This window comes from Chelmon rostratus, chromosome 7, assembly GCF_017976325.1.
Source record: "Chelmon rostratus isolate fCheRos1 chromosome 7, fCheRos1.pri, whole genome shotgun sequence".
In the NCBI taxonomy this organism is placed as follows: domain Eukaryota; kingdom Metazoa; phylum Chordata; class Actinopteri; order Chaetodontiformes; family Chaetodontidae; genus Chelmon; species Chelmon rostratus.
The window spans coordinates 8,405,220-8,427,353 of record NC_055664.1 but is presented as its reverse complement, the minus strand read 5'-3'; the positions used below and the strand labels follow the sequence as shown (position 1 = coordinate 8,427,353).

The 22,134-nt window shown below is 41.2% G+C and overlaps 1 protein-coding gene across 1 annotated transcript; it reads left to right on the top strand.

The window, feature by feature from the left end:
• The first annotated feature begins 484 nt into the window (after positions 1-484).
• blmh (bleomycin hydrolase) lies at positions 485-20,351 on the top strand. The gene is made up of 12 exons (XM_041940920.1): positions 485-613; positions 2,673-2,870; positions 3,895-4,004; positions 5,001-5,142; positions 5,367-5,455; positions 5,567-5,659; positions 13,095-13,250; positions 13,374-13,532; positions 13,630-13,697; positions 14,559-14,676; positions 14,971-15,037; positions 20,052-20,351. Exons 1-12 carry the CDS (start codon positions 604-606, stop codon positions 20,198-20,200), a joined length of 1,359 nt encoding a protein of 452 aa, XP_041796854.1. The 5' UTR covers positions 485-603; the 3' UTR covers positions 20,201-20,351.
• Positions 20,352-22,134: the final 1,783 nt, after the last annotated feature.

The following is a 22,134-nucleotide window of genomic DNA, read 5'->3' as shown; positions in this document are numbered from 1 at the left end:
AAATAACATAAGCTTTACTTCTATTGAACCTTGGTTTATGGGCTTGAAGAAAGGTTAACTAACTAAAAGTATTTGTGTGATCTTTCCAGCATTTCCTAAAAGCAAAAAAATGACACATTTGCGTCTTTCAGGAAATGTGAAAATAAAAAAAAAACAAATGTGCATGTCTTGCTCGGTATTAGAATATTTTCTCTCCTCCCTGCTTTCCATTTGCAAATGTATATTACTTTGTAACATATTACACATTATATTTTGTATGAACCTTTCTGTTGGAAGTGTATACTGATGTGATTGAAATAATGAAATAATGATCATCACAATATTTGTATTAGCTTGGCCTTTGTTGGGGTGCAGCAGCTCCTTGTCCCTCAGGGGGTCACAGCACCTGCTGGGACCCATCCGGGATGTGTTTTGATGTGAGGGTGGGGAGTCCTCGTCCACATCGATCGCTAACTCCGCCCAGCCGCCACGTCATTGACGGACGGCGAGAGCACAAACGAACGCACCCCGCGATCACACTGACTGACTATCGGTGAATGAGATAAACAAAGAGCCGGTGACTTTTCAGGAAAACGGACAACGCTCCTCAACCTCCACGGAAACATGGAAACTGGTAGGTCGAGCGCCACTTTCTCCTGCTTCAGCCATGGTGGTTTGTGTCGCCGGCAGGCTGAGCGCTGACTGTGTTTGACAGTTAGAGGATGACAGCTGAGGGAGCTAACAGGCTAAGTTAGCATTCATTGCGTTAGCATGCCAGCCTACTAGCATGACTTTGCTGTCGTTTGCTCAGCTTAGACTGATAGTTCGGGCCGACACATTGTCAGCAAGGTACCAAAAACCCAAGCTGTACACAGGGACAGCTAACACACCTTAAGTCGTTCCTTAAACGGTGGTGTCAGCCTCTGGTGCCGGACACGTTAGCATGCGTAGCTAGCTGCTGAAGAATGGAGTTGCAAATGCCAGAAGCTGTCAAACTCTTTAAAGAGGTGGCGATTCATGTAAGTGGAGTTTTCGTTATTAAGCACCGTTTTGACTCGAAAAGAAAACAGTTTCACTCATATTACGCGACTCTTTTAATAGCTTTTAACAATGACAAATGCTCTCAGACTTAGCCAAGTCAGTTGAGTAACTTGGGATTGTTTCGATTTCAGTCAGTAATCCCTTTAATGGCAGGCAAACATTTTGGCTTCGCTCCGATGGTTATTCCAAACACTTGCGTGAACGAATTGTTCTTTTCAGCAAATCTTTTCCCCATACTGTTCAAGTATAAATTAAAATAAGGACCTTGATAGTGTCATAAAATTCTGACCTTCGGACCGTGCTTTTGTCAGCTGCTGTGGATGTGAGCCTCCACTGTCAGGCTTCATGCCAGCTCTACGTTAGTTCAACCCTTTGCACAGGGGGCAGTGATGGGCATAGTAAAGTGCTTAGCTAATATAAAGCCAGTTGTATAACCTCTGATGTGTGCAAGTCACCCTGACTGCCTGTGCTTGGCCCCTGTTCATAGACAATCACTGATGTCAGTCCTCACCATCCATACCCCTACTTGATGAGTACCAGTCTGATCAACTCTCTAACTGACCCTTTCGTTAGGCTCAGCCCTTCCAGTATCTGTTCAACACTCCCTGTTTATATTGTGTTTCTGTAAACGGATCCTCTGTGACAGCCTGACGATCCATCTCTTACTATTTCCCCTTCCATTAACTAGCCATCCTTATCAAAAAATTCAGCAATGCCACAAGGAAAACTGTATTTCGTAGACCCAAGACCCCATGCAGACCTGTTCTTAAAATATTCTCTGCCTTAAGCCTGCTTCTGCCTTTTTTTCCTGATAATATGGACATGACAGTTAATGAAGTTTGACACAGTCCTAACCTGCAGCGGTCAGTGCATCTCAGTTTTGCGTTGATGGAAAATAACAGAATGCAGCTGAGAGAGAGGGGTCGAACTCCAGGCAGCATGCATGACTAGGCAATGTCCCTCTCAATGTTTAATTGCTCTGCACCATTATTTGATGGAATTACAAACCACACATCAGTGCCAGTTTGATTCTGTCAAAGTGTTTGCGTGCCCCTCCTTCCCCTGTCCAGCGGGACTAGACAAGCTTTCCAATGTGTTCTTCTCACATGTGGAGCCAGATGAGTGATACCAGCGAGCTCCGGTCAGCCACCAGCTCCCCAGGGCCACTTACAGCATTCATGATTTCTCCATTGTTTGTCTCTCCCTCTTCCAAGTCTGTCCTTCGTTCTTTTTATGAATCATAATTGTACTCAGCATCCTTGATAGACTATTCTCCACTATTATCTGTGTGTGCATGGTGGAAAAAGGAATGCATCAGTCAGTTTTAGTGTGCAATGTGCTGTAAGTTTATGACTATTGATCTGGTATTTTCCAGGCATGATTGTGCCATCTGAGTATATGAGTGCTCATAAATCAGATCTTAAGAGGGAAGTGTGTATGCTTAGAGTGCACAGATGAGTCAAGGGAAGAGGGACAATAGGAAATTCCTCCTATTAGTTGTAGTCAGCTGTCTGACTGTCTAGCTGTGAAAGGCTTCCTATTACAAGTTAACTTTATTTCGTGCTTGTCTTTCCACCTCCATGATTTTACCATTAATTTTTTATTCTTCACTTCATCCTCCCCTCTCTACCGCCCCCTTTTTGCTCCTCCAGGTCTGAGTCAGGAGAAGGTAGCTACCTTCCTCAAGCGGCTGCGGGCTGAGCCACGCTACCTGCTGGCCCAGAATGTGTCTACCTGCATTGACCCGTTGGAGGTTTGTCTGCACCGGCAGACTGTCCAGGATACCGTGCACATCTTCCAGCACTCTATCCCCACAGAGGGCAAGCCCATCACCAACCAGAAAAACTCAGGTAGGAGATAATGAATAAAAATTCCACTGAAGGAAGCAAAACATTAGTATGTGAATATGAGCAATGTCTGAGCCCTCGGGTCAACACACGCAGTTACCTTCGAAATTGTGTGTAGTGAATTTGCATGTTAGTTCTTGAATCAACATTACAGAGAGTACAAATATTTAGTGCACATTAGTAAGTGAAAATGTTTTTGAAGTTGATAGCTCAAAGTTGACATCATATTTACAAGTCTGCAGTTTAATGAATGGAACACAAACAGTTAAACTGTCTTTAAAATGTATGCTTGTTTGTTTATTTCTGTTGTTTTTTGCAAACGTTATTTCCAGACAGATTATGATAGTGGACATCCAACAATATAAGCAAATACTGGCCTTTGTTTTACTGCAGTGCTTAAAATGTTGAAAGATATATTCATATATATTCCTGCAATTCAGGTGCACTTTCAGACACAGTTGGGGTCTCATATTCAACATTTTTTTGTGAAATTTGTCTTCTTTAAACATATACCAGTGATCAATTTCTCACTTAAGTCACCTTTTAAAAAAAAAAAAAAAAAAAAAAAACTTCCTTCTACATTGTTGTCTGTCGCTCACACTAAAATGTGGCACTGCAGACAAATGACATGTTTTAAGTCTGTTGTTTTCTGGTGGAAATGTTATTTTGCTATGTTAACCCCGGAGCCTCACAACCATGATGAGTGTTGCAGCTGGAACCACTCATTATGTGTTGGTGGATATAGTGTTGGCTACAAAAGTTAGTATTTTCTCAAAAATAGATTAAATGCCGTAAAAAAAAAAACCCTGGGTGCACTTTGAGCATCCTGAAGACAGCCCAATGCCAACCTTGTTCCAAAGCAGACTATGTGTCCTCGGATAGATCTATGATCAGTCTAAAAACTTGTGGCAAAGTTTGGAAGACATTCCCAAGTTTGTGAGATCCTAAAAGAGCATTGCCTGTCAACACATGTTAAATCCTTACTCACCTGCACATTTCTCAAAATCCTTCTTCTTTTTATCACCAGGGAGATGTTGGATCTTCTCGTGCCTCAACGTCATGCGACTTCCCTTCATGAAGAAGTTTAACATAGAGGAGTTTGAGTTTAGTCAGTCCTATCTATTTTTCTGGGACAAGGTAAAACATAGAGACACACAACTCCCTTGTTCACTGGTCCTCAAAGTGTTGTTCAAGGTTGAGAGATATACTGTATATTTGATCCCTGGGACAGTATCATTGGTAATATGGTGTTGTGGGTCTTTCTTCAGATGTTCTAATTTTATGTTTCTGCCTTTTAAGTTTTAAGTTATCAGTGTAACATTCTGGTAAATGGATGTTTTTTGTTATTTTGCAGTCAGGACACCAGTGAGTGTTATTATGCAGCACTCTACTACTATACAGTCATTGTCCACCTAAAACCCTCTTTTGTGTGTTGTGGTCAGTGCTCTTCCAGGGCCGACGTCACATTGACACCTCGCTAAATGTTTTTATCTTTCTGTCTCTTTCTCCCTCTGGCCTCATGTCTTTTTCTCCTACGTGTTTAGACAGTTGATTGTGACACCATAAATTCACCTTTCTTTGTAACAAGTGCCAGCCATTGGGACTGACTGTAATATTAGTTCTAAAGAAGGAAACAGTAAATGTCGAGCTCTAAGAATATCAGCCAGTAGGTTATCACATTACACCAGACTTGTAGAGTCAAGTCTTAAGTCTGCCAAAGCAAGTCTCCAGTCACAATCTCTTCATGAGAATATTGCAGACAGTTCAGGCCTCTAAACCTGGACCATTTAAATGTTAATGGTAATAATGCCCTTTTAATGTTCTTTCCTATCACTGCAGAGGTCTAATAATTGATAGCTGGCAGGCTCTTATTTATTTATTCTATTATGTTATGATGTAAACATTTAAAAAGTTGATGCTTGAATGTTTTGAGATCGAGTCTAAAGTCAAGTGAAATCTTTAGAAGCTGAAGTCTCACAGTAGTTGAGTCTCAAAACCTTATTTTTGTGACTTAAGTGTAACTCAAGTGTGAAGTAGATTCAGTAACGATAACATTATTAGATTGTACAGCCACTCACAATTTCCCTATTTTCTCAGCATGTCTGGCTGTTGTGTTTGTTCTTTTTTCCGCAGGTCGAGCGTTGCTACTACTTCCTCCAGGCCTGTGTGGAGACAGCACAGAGGAAGGAGCCGGTGGACGGACGCCTGGTCCAGTTCCTGCTCTCCAATCCGACCAATGACGGAGGACAGTGGGACATGCTTGTCAACCTCATCGGTCAGTTCTCCTCATGACGCATAATCACATAAACAAGAAGTTCGTGTTGAATGACTGAATAACCCCTGTAATTTGTACAATTATAAAGCATGGTTATTCTGAATATGTACTTGCTCCAAATATGTAAATCTTCTAACATAAAAAAACACTGCTGGAACAGTGAAGTTATCTGACTGGATTAACAACATTGTTCTACAATGTGTTTTCTTTTGTCCTGTCTCCAGAAAAGTATGGCGTCATCCCAAAGAAATGCTTTCCAGAGTCACACAGCTCAGAGGCCTCACGCAGAATGAATGACATCCTTAATCATAAGGTGCTTTTTATACATTTGCTTCAGTTCAAACTAATCAAGCTCACATACCAATGAGTGACACAGTCGGTGAGGCAGTGCTGACTGTAGTTTTTGTCTGAATGTGTGTTACAGCTGAGAGAATACTGCCTAAGACTGAGGAACATGGTGGCCAGTGACGCCACTAAAGCTGAACTATCTGATGCTGTGGACACCATGATAGAGGAGGTGAGACAGAAAGAGCACATGCAGCTGTTTCTTGTAGAACATATTATATAGGGCATTTGCACTGCAGGAATTTTCCCAGGGAACCTTTTGAGGAACTGAGGACCATAACCTCTGCCTTAGTGCCTCTAGAATAGTTCCACTTTCAGGAATTATCAGGGCAGACTTTGCTGGGCTGAAAGTTGGTGACTACCGACTATTTTGGTAGAAAAAGGCGAGGAGATAATAGCAACTCAGATTCACAGTGTGTTGCAATAGACGATTCAGATAGTTATGAGATATGATTGTAGAAGGTCAATCCTCTAAATTAGAAATATAAAAGAAACAACACACTGGTACATGCAGACTTATATATAGATATACACTTAGTGGCCACTTTATTAGGTACACCTGTACAGTCCTAATAAATTTGAATCTATTCGTTATTGACAATGTCAGCAAAAATTTTATAGAAACTTTGAAACCTAAAGGTAGAACTTATGGCAGAGCTGTTGTTTTGCATTGAAATAGTTTGGTTTGGTTGTACAGGTGTGCTTAATAAGGTGGCCACTGTGTGTCTATTGACAAATGACACGTTGGTTAACTTTGTAACATTATTCCACTTTTACCAGAAGAGGGAGCTGTCAAATAATAAGTGAGAGAGCTAAAATCCAGCCATTTGAAGTGATGCCTAAAAGCCATCTGCAAGTGTTTGAGTTGGAGTTAATCTTAGGATACATTAGAGTAATCTGACAGGTACATGTCAACATCATGCTGTCCAAATAGGAGGGGTACATTTAAAGCAGTTTTCTTTCTCGTTAAGAACCTTTAAAATTCTCTTATTTGAAAAACCACTTTATAATACCTTTGCCATTAGCTTTTAGGCTTAGGTTACAAGTACATTAATAGCACAGGTGGCACTAATGCATGAGATTCCAACAACTTTCATTTGAACTGGTGCAGTACCGGGCGAAATTCATTTTGTATATCTCTTCCACTTACTGTCTTGTTTTCAAGGCGTGTGAATGTGAAAAATGCTTTCTTTAATGCGTATTAAAACTTTTTTTTAGCATTACGGTTTTCCGTTTTTGCATATTGTCTTTTTAATTATTTTTATACAGGCACCAAGCATATCATCTGATTTTACAGATATTTATTTTAATGATACAGTGTGTGGTGCACGCTGTCAGTGCACTGCCAACAGTGTTGTATGGTTTAACCCATTAAAAACCAGGTGCAACATTTGCATGTTTAATGCACATATTTACATGTGTACTGTACATGAGAGCGGACAGTAAGTGTGAATTTGTGTGTGTAATCTGCGTGTGCGTTTTCCGGAATACAGAGTGTGTAAAAAGCAACGAATACAAAAACTCACCTGCACACTGCCTCAGATGTCACAAAGTAGAAGAGAACGATCTTGTTCATGGACCGGTCTTATTACAAAGCATCTGGCACTGGATAGTGTAGATACATTCACCTCAAAAACTAAAATTAAAGGTGAGCATGTCTCTTTCAGGAGGTAAAAACACGTGTGCACATACGTGCACAGTGAAATACGGCCATGTGCCTACAGTGCTTTGTTTCTGTAGCCTGTACAGGTTCCACTGTGTATGCATATGAGACTTTATTCACGCGTGTGCACGTTCATGTGCACATGAGTGCCTGGGTGAGTGAGGGGCCAGTCAATCAATCAGCCTCCCATTGAGATGATTGCAGACAGAACAGGGGTCTGGTTAGGCAGCCTTTGTCAGCTGTTTAGCTGCATTGTGCTCCTGGCTGGTTGCTTGTTTAAACAGTTGCCTGTGTCTCACAGCACCTCCATGGATGCCCAGCCATCACCACATGCACACACACATGCACACACTCACACTTGAACATACTGTATGTTGTGCAACAGTAAAGACTGCTCCCCTGCACTGCATGACAGGGTGGAGGACGGAGGGTTGTCAGTGTGTTTGTTTGTCCACCTGGAAGTGGTTTGTTTTGTGAAACACCACTCTGTCACGGCCGGTGGTGATGGAGGATTTGGTCGAAAGAACGACCGGCATAAAGAGGGCCAAATTGTTCGAGGATATTGTCGCAAATACATCTGATAAGCATCACTCTAAACTCCACGATTCCCCCCCACCGCAATGCAAAAAGCTACATCTTTAACATATTTGTTGAATATTATTCTTTTATTTTTTGCCAATTCTTAAAATCATAACTCAAATGAAATACAAGTTTTCTTTTTCATGCTTTTGATCCTGTTATGACCCCATAGTAAGAGAGGTGTCAAGTTAACGTGTAATTGTGTAGGAAATGTGTCAATTATTATTTTTTTTGTTCCATTTGGAGATAAAATCATACTATATTGAATATTTATATGTAGTGTATATTTAAAATCTATTAATTATAAATTATATAAATATTATTATAATTTTCAGCCCAAATAGTATTTTTTTGATACCTTTAAAACAGTCAATAATGCGTTTTTTGAGTTTTATTGAGTAAAACTATGCTGGCAGGAGCTTCTTAAACTTGAAGCATGAATGCCGTAAATTGAATATCTTTGCCAATTTGTTAGACAAATTTGTGATTTGAAGATTTCTCCCTCATTTTATAAATAAAGAAATAATTGATTAATTAAACACATAAGTAATAAAGTAGATGAGCATATAAATAGAAATTCAATATCATCACTGGCAACAGGAGAATTTTAAAATCATGCCATCACACTGTAACTGACTGTAAGCTGTGGTCTTTAACCATGACAAGTTTGATTTGCCTCAGCTTCAACTGCACCATTGGTGAACAGCTAATATATTAGGTCTGTAAAAGAGGAAGGAGGTGATAAACTTGAGGTTACTGAGGTGACTTACTAGTCTAAAGATAAGTTTTTATTGATCCCACGCCAGGGAAATTTACTTGTTACAAATGCAAGAACAAGGAGCAGTAAAAAAAAAAAAACAGAATAAGAACAACATATAGTTAATAAAAAGATACAAAATAAATCAATATTATAATCAACTATAGAGGCTATGTACAATATATACAAAAGAATATACAAATATTGGCTTTTTCGTTAGCAGACAGTTAATAGTGGTGTCAGATCTTGTGTTTGTTGGTCTTTGTGTATGTATGAGTATTGTGGCAGTATTTGGGGAAGTAGGTGGGAGTATTTTTAGGTATAAGAGTATATTAGGTTTAGAAACTAGCAGTGATGATTTACAGGCATGTCAGTGGCACAGGTCTTCCACTGTGCCACTGACATGCCTGTCCACCACTTCGCTGCTGTCCATGTGTGTAAAACGGTGTGTTTCGCATCATGCATGCCCTGTGTGTGTGTGTGTGTGAGAGCTCATGCAGGTGGTTTTCTTGGACTCTTACAAGTGGGAAGCTGGTGTTTCCTCACATGCGTTTGCATATGTGTGTGCACATGTGTTTCTCAGGATCAAAGTGCCGTGTCAGTCCTACTTTGGTGTGTGTGAAGGTGATGCTGTCCACCCTCCCTATGTGGCGGCTGTGATTGTGCCCTGTTCTTCATCACACCAGCCCTGCACACACTCCTGTGACAGGAAACCCGGGTCAAAGTCTCTGCTTCCACTTACTGTACCCGGAGTGCGCTTGATTTAGATGGATCCCTTTGCATGTCAAGAATCTCTTCTGTTTGTTAACAATGGTCAGGGACATTAGTTAAAACCAAACACATCACATTTACATAAAAACTTCTGCAATAGCAGCTTAGCCCATTTTAACCTGCACCTGCACTTGTTTCATGCACCATAACAGTTTCTGTCTATAGAGGCTGTTAGGATGACAGTATCCATACACTGTATATTTGAGGCAGAGGATTAGTTCAAGTTTCAAAGCCAGTCTTTTTCTTTCATGCTATGTCTGGTGTGTGTCCCTGCTCCTCTGCTGATACTTACATAGACAAGTGGGCAACACACACACAACAGGGGACATTCACTGGTAACTGTACATGCACGTACAGTTCTTAACACACAGATGGTATCCCTCACACCACAACTATAGCCTTTCCATGCCCCATTGCGTCATGGAATCAGACACACCATGTGCAGCTTTGGTCTTGGCTCTGAATGCACAGAGAGTGATGCTTAAGACTAATTTATGTCATCAAATTGCGGAGGAACTGTCTTGCTGCAGCTCAGAGGCTCAGCGCAGCTGGCTATTGGTTCACTTGTTGTTCGATGTGGGTGGTTTCCTGTGGCTGCGTCATTGCAGCTTTGCCAGTTCAGAGATGTCCACTCACATTTCTTGAATTTCTTTGCACCATTGTTAGAATTTAACAATGACCACATGTGTTGCCTGTTTACAAAACATGGAGGTTTAATCAAAACCTCGCTCATTTTTATCCAAATTGTTTGCATGGTATCATTTGCTTACACTCACAAGTCCAGCTTCTAGACAATAGTTATAAATTTACCTCAGCATACAATGAGGCACATGTTTTGCCTCAATTTGACATTAACTGGTTGAAAGCCAGCCTCAGATCCCAATTATGTCTATGTCTATTTGAATATTGTCTTGGTATTGGAGTGGTAAAAAAAAACTAAAAGCAATATGGCTACTTTATAGTATTTAAAGTAATTTTTTTAAGTTCTTTATTACTTTAACGTAATATAGCTTCTTTTTCACAGTAAAACAGAATTTAATTCAACATTTAATGCTCTACAACCCCGATTCCAAAACATTGCTCTATAAAACATAAATAAAATGTGATAATTTGCTGAAAACAGTACAAAGACAATATATTAAATGTTTTACCTCATCAACCTTGATTTTTGTAAATATCTACGTATACTGATTTGATGCAGCAGCATGTTTCAGCAATTTGGGAGAGGAGCAAGAAAAGACTGGGAAAGTAGTGGAATGCTCAAAAACATCTGTTTGGAACATTCCACAGGTAAACAGGCTCATTGGTAACAGGTGATGGTGATTGGGTATGAAAGGATTATCCTCGAAAGGCTCCCAAGCGAGGATGGAGCGAGGTTCACCACTTTGTGAAACACATGATTGAATAAAGGAGATTATTACATGAGCTCAGGAACACTTCGCAAACCTGCTGTCAGTAAACAGTTTTGGGTTTTTTTCCAACTGACTGCATTCTTGTTTTCATTTATGTTTTACACAGAATTGCCATTTTTTTGGAACTGGGGTTATAATTAAATCACATTTATTTGCTGAAATGTACAAAGCCATTATTTGTCATTCATTTTAGTGTTAGATCCTAATGAATGAAACAAGAGTCAGTGAGTGACAGGTGCACATATTCACAACCACAAAAAATAACTAAGGCAAAGTAAATTGCTATTTCAGTGTTCTTCTGTAAAGCAAAATAAAGTGCAAGCTTTCAGAGACTAGACCGTTCCCAATTCAGTTGGGCAGCTTAGTCAGGTGCATCTGATTTTAAAATGCTTTTCATGCATCATGCTAAATCAAACATTTAAATGTAAACATGTAAAAAAAAAAAAAAACTTTTTTGTTTTGTCTTGTTTTATCTAAAAGTTGGTCGTTGGTCTAGATTTATAGTGGCTTTGTTTGTTTTTTCTTTTTCTTTCACACAAACAAAGTGTTGAGGCAAAGAGCTTCAGATGTTTTTTGCAGTGTGGCTGAACTGTCCTGCATACAATGAAAGTACAGTAAGCAATATTCTTTACTCCTGTCACTGCTGTCTGTGGACCACACATATAGGCAAGGAAAAGAAGCGAGGCTGCATTCAAGGGGACCCAGCACAACCGTTATCTTGACAACTGGAGCATCTCGCTCAAGGTTCTGCTTACTGTTTGTGTTACTCTCGCTCTTAACTCCAGGTGATTTGTTTGTTTGGGTAGCGTAAAACAAATAAACATGCTGAGGGATGCCAGCCGGTCAACACTGGAGCACAGATGCTATCAAACATTAGCCGTTGTTAGCCCCAATAGCGTGCAGTCAGTCAGCTTGTTTATAACAAGACACGCAAACTCACTTTGTCACAGAATTGAGACTGACCTGAGGTGGACCTTCTGCGAGAGACTGATGAGTTGAAGCGAAAGCTGCTTGTTAACAAACTCCATCAGAGTCACTTATAACAGCTGCTTCCTGAAACCTGTTAACAGTTCAGATGTTTGGAATATTAAGATATAAATGAGATGGCCTTTGAAGTTACTTTAAGTTAGCGGGGATAGCAGCGTTTTCCTCGGGAGAGAAGGACAAAAAGGAGGAGTGAGGAGACAAGGACGGGGGTCAAGGGATTATGGAGATGTTTTGTCAAGGTGCTGAGGGCATCTGAGCAAACACAGACCAGACAAGGGGATGGACACCTTGGCATGTCGTCTTGCCCACAGGGCAGTCTAAACAAAGTAGTTGAATTAGGAGGAAAACGGTTCGGGAAGGATGAGGGCTTGAACAGATGACTTTGTTGACTCTGCGCATGTGTGTATTTTTGTGTGTGTCTGTACTTTTGTGACCGTACGCATTACTGTGATAAAGACGGGGATTGTTTGTTTGTGTAAGCCAAGCCTGAATTTATGCATTTTTGTGTGTTTGTCTTTGTGCGAGCATGTTTGGGGTGAGAATAGTGGGCTCAGTGTCTCCTACCCAGAAAGCAAGAATGTCATCTTTATGAAGGGGCATTTAATATGTGTTGACTAAGCATGAGAAACTGCTGCCATGGCTGCTATATTTCTCCAGGCTGAGCCAAAAATAATCCCCCTGTCAGCTCTATGTTCAGCTAGACAAGTTTAATTTGTCTGGATCAGTAGTAGTACTCAATAAAAATAGTGTGTTTAAGTCTATTGGAAATGTGTCCTTTGCGACACCCATAGTCGAAGCATTGAGAGCGTGATGTGTAACTTTATATTTAATAGAAACAGCATCCGCTGAGTCCTGGGAGAGGAGAGCAGAGGACGGGAGAGGTGAAAAGCAAAAGAGGAAAATTCCTTAGATAACTACAGTGTATCAGAGGTTAGAAGGGCCAGATTTACAGACGGCCCAGTCCAAACAATCCGATTTAGCCCCCACAGGAACTCAGTCTGAACTTCAGCACCACAGGAAGACACACATGGAGGGAGGGGGAAAGGGTGTGGGGTACAAATGGGGAAATTGATGAAAAAGATGGAGGGGAGGAAAGCACTAGAGAGGAGATACGGATATGGTATATGGATGAATGTATGCGAGGACAGACATGTGGTTGGAGGGGTTAGATGAGTGCACATTAAGCGTATGAGTGGGAAATTGGATTTACAAACTTCTTTCAGCTCCAGTCTGTAGTCTGTACTGCACACATGCAATTAGGTCACTTCTGGCTTTGTTAAAATAGAGATACTGTTTGTTCACTCTGAAATTTCTTTTCAGAGCTTTTGATCCAAGGATTGACTGTCTGCGAATGTTTATAGGATTTTAATACAGATTAGGTTGGCTTTCAAGCCAGAGATTTGGTAAGAAGTTGATGTTTAAACTGTGTGCTGTGCAGGTGTTCCGGGTGGCCAGCGTTTGTCTAGGCAGCCCTCCTGAAACCATCTGTTGGGAGTACAGAGACAAGGACAAGAACTTCCATCGCATGGGACCCCTCACCCCTCAGGAGTTCTACAGGGAGCACGTCAAACCACTATACAACATTCAAGACAAAGTACGTAACCCATCAGACGGGCCATGTAACTCGCTGTTGGTCACTAGTGTTCAGAACCTCTTTCTGACTCCCTGTGGGAAGATGCACCATTTCTGAGCTCGTATTATAATTCTCTTTCCTCAGGTGTGCCTCGTGAACGACCCTCGACCCCAGAACCCTTATGGGAAGCTGTACAGTGTGGAGTTCCTTGGTAACATGGTTGGGGGCCGCAGCACTCTGTACAACAACCAGCCCATCCAGCTGCTTAAAAAGGCTGCGGCCGAGTCCATCAAGGAGGGAGAGGTAGGATGGGGCAACTGTAGACACAAGCATGTACATTTGAGAGTGTCTGCATGTGTGAACTTCTTAAAGCTGAACATGGCTGCTGTTTTTCTCTCAGGCCGTGTGGTTCGGCTGCGACGTCGGGAAACATTTTCACGGCAAGCTGGGCATTAATGACATGAACGTGTGAGTATAATTCAAACACCAATGAAGCTGCTGTAGTGTTAACATGAATGGATGTGATTTGGCATCGTGTGGATTTATATATTACAAAATGCATCTACCTGATAGGAGAGCTGTGGTTTCTGGGCAAGTAGGTTTGTTTTACCACAATGCACACTAATTATTATTCAGCGTTTTTCACCACTTTTTCTACAATTATTGTAATGATTCTTTACAACTCTGGAATTTTTTGGACGACTGAACACCGACCAGCCCGACACTCCTCCAAACTGAAAACCATGATCTTAAAATCAATGAATTGGCCCCCTTCTGTTTGACACTGTTTTATGCCAGTCTTGTCTGTGCCATGCCTGCAGAGTTCACATTACAAGGTGTCAGTATCCCCACAAGGGAAGAGATGCTTATCTTTTGCCCTTCAGGTGCAACAGCAACCGCGTCTGAGCTGGTGGCGCCAGGTTTAAATTTACCCACTGAACCAAAGCAGCATGGTGCCAAATGTTTGGTACCATCTCTGTAAAGGCTCATCTTTCAGACGGATCTTTTCTTGTGCCGGTAGATTATAATTGGAATGAGGCTGAGGTGTAATGGAGCCACATTTTTACAGCCCTGCTCAAGAAAGGAATGAAAAGGGGGAGTTGTCTTTTAGCCTGTGCTGAACCCCAGACTTATGAAGATTTTGCGTTTGGCTTTTTATGATCGTCACACCTCTATCCGGTGAAAATGATATATTAAGATTGTTGCCGTATGATGTGGACAAATTCCCATGAAATTCTCAAAACGGTGCCTTTTCTCTTTAAATGATCAGTGTGCAAGTGAAGTCAGGCGTTAGTTTAATGGAATCTTTTTTTTCCTTCCCTCACACAGGTTCAACCATGAGCTTGTGTTTGGGGTTTCGGTGAAGAACCTCTCTAAGGCAGAGCGGCTGATATACGGAGACTCTCTCATGACCCATGCTATGATCCTCACTGCTGTCACAGACAAGGTATGCTCGCACAAACATTACTGCACAGGTGTGTGACTGTTCAGTAAACTCATGCAAACATACAGCGTGTATACAAGCAGACAAACAGGAATACACGCATGCAGTTTCCCAGGGGTTTAGTGCATCAAAGCCTGGCTGCGTGTTTACGCTTCTTTCATCGGCTGCAGTTTTTCATAGTGATGTCAATTTCCCCCCTTGTAACTAACCCCAGCTGTTAGGACACTTTCTGTCCCCCAGTCTCGGCTTCTCACCCTTATCTCCCTATCAGCTCCTCTCTTTCTCTCTCTCTCTCAGGATGGGAAAGAAGGCTATGAGAAGTGGAGGGTGGAAAACTCCTGGGGCGATGACCGTGGGAACAAAGGTAACACACTATTGCTACTTTCAGTCCTCTCTTTTAGGGTGCAGCTTTCTGTTCTTTAGATTTAAAAGTGTTTTGACCTGATTATTGTCGAGTCACAGAGGAGTAGCTGGCTGAAAATATTTAAAACAGTTTCCTTCACCTGGATCTGGACCTGAAATCACATTCATGCTTTTGCAACAAAGTCCCACTGCCTCCCCCTCTCTCTCTTTAACATCTTTCTCACACCACAGTGTCTCATGATAAGCCACCATCTTCCTGTTTGTCTCTATTGAATTAAGCAGGGGATTGGACTGAGCTGTTCCCCTGTCTTGCTGCTTTATGAACTTGTAATTGGCTGTGTCCTGTTTCATAAAGACTCAGACATACACAGAGGCACAGTTGACCTTACTATGTTTTTTGAGCTAAGTGCCTCCGGTTCCAGTAACACAAACATAGAGAAATTCTTGAAGGAAATCTTTAAAGGGATACTTCGAATTAAATGAAGTGGTGTTGTACAAGGTAGTTATCAATAGTCAGTGTATTACGTGCTGTAGATGGAGGTTGGCAAACCCTAGTTTGAAGAAGCCCCAGCAGTACCCGTGTAGGATTCGAGGCAGCAGCAACACATATTTTAGCCACCAAGAAAGGCCCACCTCAAAAACTCAATATCACTTTAAGTTTACGCTATATTTACAATATTTTCACTGTTTTATCTTGCTGTCAGACAGCTCTTTCTGACGGGAACTGAAGCTGTTAATATCGCTATCTCCAAAACTACAGTCCAGACCACTGACAAAAACACCTGAGTTATTGGTCTAGCGCTACCTCGATCAGGTAGTCTGTTTGTGTTATTGAGTGACTTCGGTGAATCCTAACTAACCCTGTAAAACAAAGAAGTTTACACTGCCTATATGCAAAGGTGTAGGAACCGCAACACAAAATGTACATAACATAATAAACAGCTAAACATTTGACCTCTTTTTTGTTTGTTTTTTACCATATTCGAGTCCTACCTGGGAATCGAAGCAGATTTGTAATCGATTCCCAAATGATACCCAACCAAACCCAAACCCTGACGTAAGTCTTGTGGTTGCAAAGAGCCTTAATGTTGACTGTGAACTTTTGAACCTGTTTTTTTAGTAGTCAGCTTACTGAGTTGTTTGTTTTGTTTTTAAACCACAAGTTCAAAATGAATTTAACAAACTAAGCCAGTCTTGGGCTACCTACCAGAAACTGCCTTTGATGCATCAGGGGAAAATGTTGTCATTAAGTAAGTAAGATTGGTTTGTCTTTATGCAACAGGCCCCACAACACAGCAGGTACTCCACGCCACTGCCCCAGACTTTACTGTCTGCTGTTGTTATTCCCCCTCTCCTTTCATCTCTGTTTCTCATCTGCCTCTGACACTCTTCTCCATCTCTGGGCTGGACATTCCACTGCAAATTATAGGAGAGTATTTCAGGTCAAGTCATGCATCGTCTGGCAACACACACATACAGTACAGCATATACACACAGAGAGACACACACATACTCACAATATTTGTTTGAACCCACAAACCATAGGGACTGTTGGGAAAACATGTGAAAACCCCTCAGTCAAATCAAATGTATTTCACGCATATCTTATTCCATAAACACCAGGAGATAGGGAAGGCCAGGGCCCCCGGCCCGTCTGCAGCCAAATTAATAAAGTGTTTGAGAACAAAAGTTCGAGAAGTTGAGCTCTCTTGGGAATCCGGGGGCTTTGTTTGACAAAAGCTGAGGGGAAAAAGAGGCACAAGTGGAGAAACGGAGAGGGGAGCATGCAGGAGAAAGGAGATGTAGTTCAGGTAGTTAGGAATAGAAGAAAAACAGGCAAGTAGATGTAAAGATGACAAAGAAGAAAATTGGAAGAAGAGTGGTAAGAGAGTGGAGCAAGTTGAGTGTGTTTGTAAAGGCTTAATATTTCCCCTCAGGCATTTTAATATTCCTCCTAACCTTGAAGGAGTCTCTCATGAGAGGTTTAACTTTTTGTTTCCTCCATCTTTGTGCCCTCACGCAGCCGCTGTTATGGCTCTGCTCATTCCTCAGCTCATACTTTTACACCATTTTAGACAAATGTTTGGCAACACGCTCTCAGGTTTTTCTTTTCAGTCTGATAGAACATTGGCAGGAGGTGACCTCTTTATCCCGAGTCACGAGTTTTGTTTGATATCTGAACGAGTTTGACACGAAGAGAGCGAAACTATTATCTTCTACGAACACGATTCTATTGTTGAATAAATACGACGAGGTGATGTAAACGTGCATGGAAGGATTTCCTTGGAAACGGACATAACAGACACATCTGAAGAGAAGCTTCATTTGCTTTTAAGTATGCTTCTAATCCTTTGCCATTATTTTGCATCCAAACCACAGTTACAGATCTGTCCCTTCACCTCATTTAATTTCCCATGAAATGAAAAATGCCTTTTCTCTGCCCTAACCGCAACTCTGCGGGTGTGCCGTTCCCCATCTATTCTTGTATACCAAATATAAAAATAAACTTATTACGCATATTTCCTGATAATAAAATGCCACACTTTCCTGTGTGCTGTTAGTGTCAAAATCATTTCACAGATGCATCTGCTCTCGTAGATATCCTGTCAATCTAATCTGAATCACCTACAACGTGGAGTCCAGCCCCAACTTCCTTTTTCATATGGAAACAAACTACAAGGGATGACCACAGTATAAATCACTTTGCTTGACCTTTCATTGACTTTTATTTTCTTGTGTCCTTATTTCTATATTAAGCTTTGCTTTTAGCCATGCGGTCAGTACAATCGCTCAACCACAATGGTTCAGACTGAAATATCCCAATTACTACTGGATGGGTTTGAATAAAATTTTGTGCAACCATTCTTGCAGCCCAGACAATATATCTTAATGACTTTGTGTCACTTTTTGACTTTTTAAAAAATATCTGAATCATTGTTTCACCTTTATTATAACTAAATTCATATGAAAACCGTTGTCTTTGTTAGCCGGTGAAAGTCCTGTGCTGTGGATTGCCGCTTAAGTTGGAAAGCAAGATGGCTGCTCCAGACTTCTCTAGCTTACAGTCCACCCATCTGTTCTGAGACAGGACAGTCAGCCTATCCCTAAAAACAAATAATGACACCCAGAATTCACACACACACACACAGACCCTACCACCATGCCACCCAACATGCGGGTTCCAGGAAGCTCACATCAACACACACGGATACCACAGTGAGAACCAGGCAACGTGCCATCTGAGATTTGCGTACTTGGAAGAACACTCAGACACGCCATCCCCAATACTTTGTTTTGAGCTGTGGCATGTTCTTGCGGTTACCCTGACGTCTTCGATAAGTCAACTTGACAAACTCTCGTTTGCTCAACTCTGAACACATGAGGATGGTAAAAGAAGACGTGGAGAGAAGGAGAAGTAGCATCAGGGAAAACTGCGTAAAATGCCTTTAACTCAGTCTAAAATCTGTTTTCCCGTATGTCTCAGTATCAGATTTTGAGCTGTTCTGGTTTCTCGTAAGTCTTTGTCATTTAAGAAGAAGACGCACACGCTGACATCTTTCATTATAATTAGTCAATTCCCAACATGTCAAGTTCAAGGAAGGCTTTCATAACCACCCCAGATTCGGCCACGTTGACCTTGTTTGACTGCTCCCACGTGCACACACAGAGGGGGAGAGAGAGACAGACATTGTTTAGTTTTATCAGGGTGGGCGTGCAGAGGTGATAGCAGAAGTGTTGAATGCATACTGTACTGTTAGGTGGGGTAGTGTGAACCATGAGGGTGGCGGTCCCTCCCTTCCTTCACCCTTCTGCCTGTTGAAACAATAGTTTAGCTCTGAAGCATTCCTCAAAGCAATGAAAATGTTCGTGCATAGGCAAAGCATGTTTGTATGTTTTTGAAGTGTTTTTAGCAGCACGCCGTACTCCTCCCCTTTCAATGAAAGGAGTAACGAGAATCAGGTCAATTAGTGGCATGATGTGTTCTGAAATCAAGTATTTCTAAAAGAATGTGTTGTGATTAAGGCTTTCTGTGAACTGACAGATTGACCTTTTTCCTCAAATCCTGTTCTTTTAGCCACATGACATATTTATAGGCTCGACCACTTTGACTTCCGGAGAAAAACCAGCATCTGAAATGGAGCGTCTATCTACAAGACTTCAGTGGAGCGCCATGCTTTTTTGCATTGTATTAGCTTTTGTAACAAAGACACATTCATGGTCTTGTTTATTTATACTGACAAGATCAGTTATCACATTGATAATGATCAGATTTGAGCTGTTCTGGTTTCTCGTAACAGTGCGCAGAAACACTTTGAGTGGTCATCAGACTAGAAAAACGCTATATAAATACAGTCCATTTTCCATTTACCATTGGACCACACCTGCACCTAAATGTATTTTCCTCATAGACTGTCTGTAAAGTTGTAGCAGGACACCACTAACTGCAAACAAGGTCAATTATTACTCTTTGTATTATGATTAATTTATACCATGGTTGTTTTATGTGTGTAAAACATTCCCAGAGCCTAAATTGCCTTAATGAACGTAATGTATAGATTATGGGCTGTGCATGTGGAGTTGTCTTTTTCAGGACACCTTTCTACTTTGGAATAAATCTTGTTTTTATGACTTTACAGTCACCTGACATCATTTTTTCCTGTGGCTCTGTGACTTGTGATTGAAATGAGATTTAGACATTGCCCAAAGCAGCTTCTGTGAACTTGCATAGACTCACATTCCCCTGTTAATTATGGTGAATATATAGACTACAGTGTCATCATTTGGTTGATTCCCAATTCTGTTTCTGGTAATTGTGACTGTATTTAATTTATTGCTTAATTTATCACTTTAGATTAGATTGTGTATTATGATCCAAAATCTATCTGCACCAAGGATTTGTTATACTTGACCTTAATTGGATTGATTCTTTTACAGAATTGTTCGACATTTTCGGTGACAAAAAGTCTATTCAGACTTCACAACTGATTGGTTGTCCTCCCTGTCTGTCTCCATAGGTTACCTCATCATGACGGACGATTGGTTCTCTGAGTATGTGTACGAGGTGGTGGTGGACAAGAAGTTCCTCGACCCTGATGTCCTGGAAGTGATGCAACAGGAGCCCGTTGTACTTCCTGCCTGGGACCCAATGGGAGCCCTGGCATAACTACAGAAATCCAGGTTTTATCCCCAACCTCTGGTCTATTTGACTCCGCCCTATTCCTCTGCTGCTTTTACCTCTCCAATATTTCCCCCACACCTCCTTCCAAGACAGCCTAGACAAAATAATAAAGATTTTGTTTTCTTTTTTTACTGGACTGCCTGTGTCTTTTGTCTGTCTTTATTTCTACCAGAGCTTGTGCTGCCACACCTTTTTGTAATTTTGTTTTCTGGGATTTAAAAGGTGAAGTGGGTTTATTGTACCATAAACAGGTAGAAAATTTAAGAGTGCAGTCTGAGCTTTGGACATAAAGTCGGTTGCATACCAACAGATATCGTAAAACGTAAACACTGCTGTTTAATGTCACTTGCACTCCTGTGTAGTATGTATGATATTTTTAGATTGGATTGAAGTTCACGTCTTTCACTTGTGCCTGCGTCTCTTTCACCAGTCTAACTTCTTGGACATGAGCAAAACAGCAGTGATTTACTGCTCTTAGAATAACACTTACAGAATTTCCAGCAGCAGTCAATCTTCCCATAACTTCCTCTCTCTGCAAACAACACAATGTAAACCAGAAAAGCAGCATCAGTGTGCACGTGCACATGTATCCTCATATGTATTTGTTTTCATATCTTATGCCTGTATCCCCCCGATTGGGTAGCTAGGAATGTTAAAAGCAGGAAAGGGTCATGCTTCAACAATAAGCGTACATTTCGACACAGAGCAGCTACTTCGCCGTGCCAGGTGAAAATCCGAGCGCTTCCTTCACAAACCCCGCAATCATTCCTCAGCGACTTTTCCAACTCTTCCTGCATTAAAGCACTCCTGTCAAGGTAAGGCAAGGTAAGACCTCCAACCTCCCAGCGGTCCGTCTGTCAGCTGAGTTATTGCTGTTCACTCTCTGCAGTGTGGTTGTAAATGAAACAAGTGCACATTCAGCATCTGTGGCTGAAGCTGGATGGCAGACCACCATGACAGCTTTTACTGTGATAGATAATCTAGAGATGAAGATCCCTTATTTTATTTGATTTTTATTTCAATAACCCAGCCTTTGTGATATACATCTTTTCTGTCATATTGCACTGTGTGCAGGAGATGACTGAGCATTAGAATAATCCTAAATACATTAAAACACAAAGGTTAAGCCTAATGCATTAAATCCAACCTCCTGCAACTCATCAACCTGCGTTTCCTCAGCTTCTGCCCCTCTCTGTCCTGTGCCTGGCACTCCACTTCCTTCACTTTTATCTGCAGCTTACCTCTTGTCTTTTTGTATCTTCTGCTTTCTCACAGTTTCCCTCCATCTATCCCATCCCCTGTCTACGAAACGGTTGGAGATGGGCTTGTGCCAGTCATCCCAGCGAATTCAAACAAAGCCAGAGACTTTGACAGGTGATCATAGTGACAGGGACGTAGGTTTGAAAACTGCACTTGCTGCAGAAGCTAGAAAGATGGTGTTCGGCAATTTAATGTTGACTGTTGGGAAGTTGATTGATTGCCCAACAGAGTCTCTACTAAAAGACTTAAGAGGGTATTTTCTTTTATCAAGGATTCATTTCAGGGAGAGTGTTTTTTTATAGTGCAAGACAAGTGATTAATAGAAAGACACTTGAGCCATGACGAGGCAGCCTAAGCCTAAGTAATTAACACAAGGTAAAATGTAATAAATACATGTATATGTTCTTATTGGACATGCATACAGGTAGGTGTGTGTGTGTGTAAGGATATACTCACAATATGTTCAAGAGGAAATGGGAGATGATTTTTTTATTGCAGTGTTTGACCTTTGTTTATGTGAAGTTATATAAAGTCTCTGTCATCTGGGGTAAAAGGTGTGGACTGATATATTACTTATTATTTGAAAAGGCTGTACAAACAGTTGGTTTTGAATGTTTGATAAAAGAAGTCCTGGGGGTGTACACATCAGCGGTGCTGAA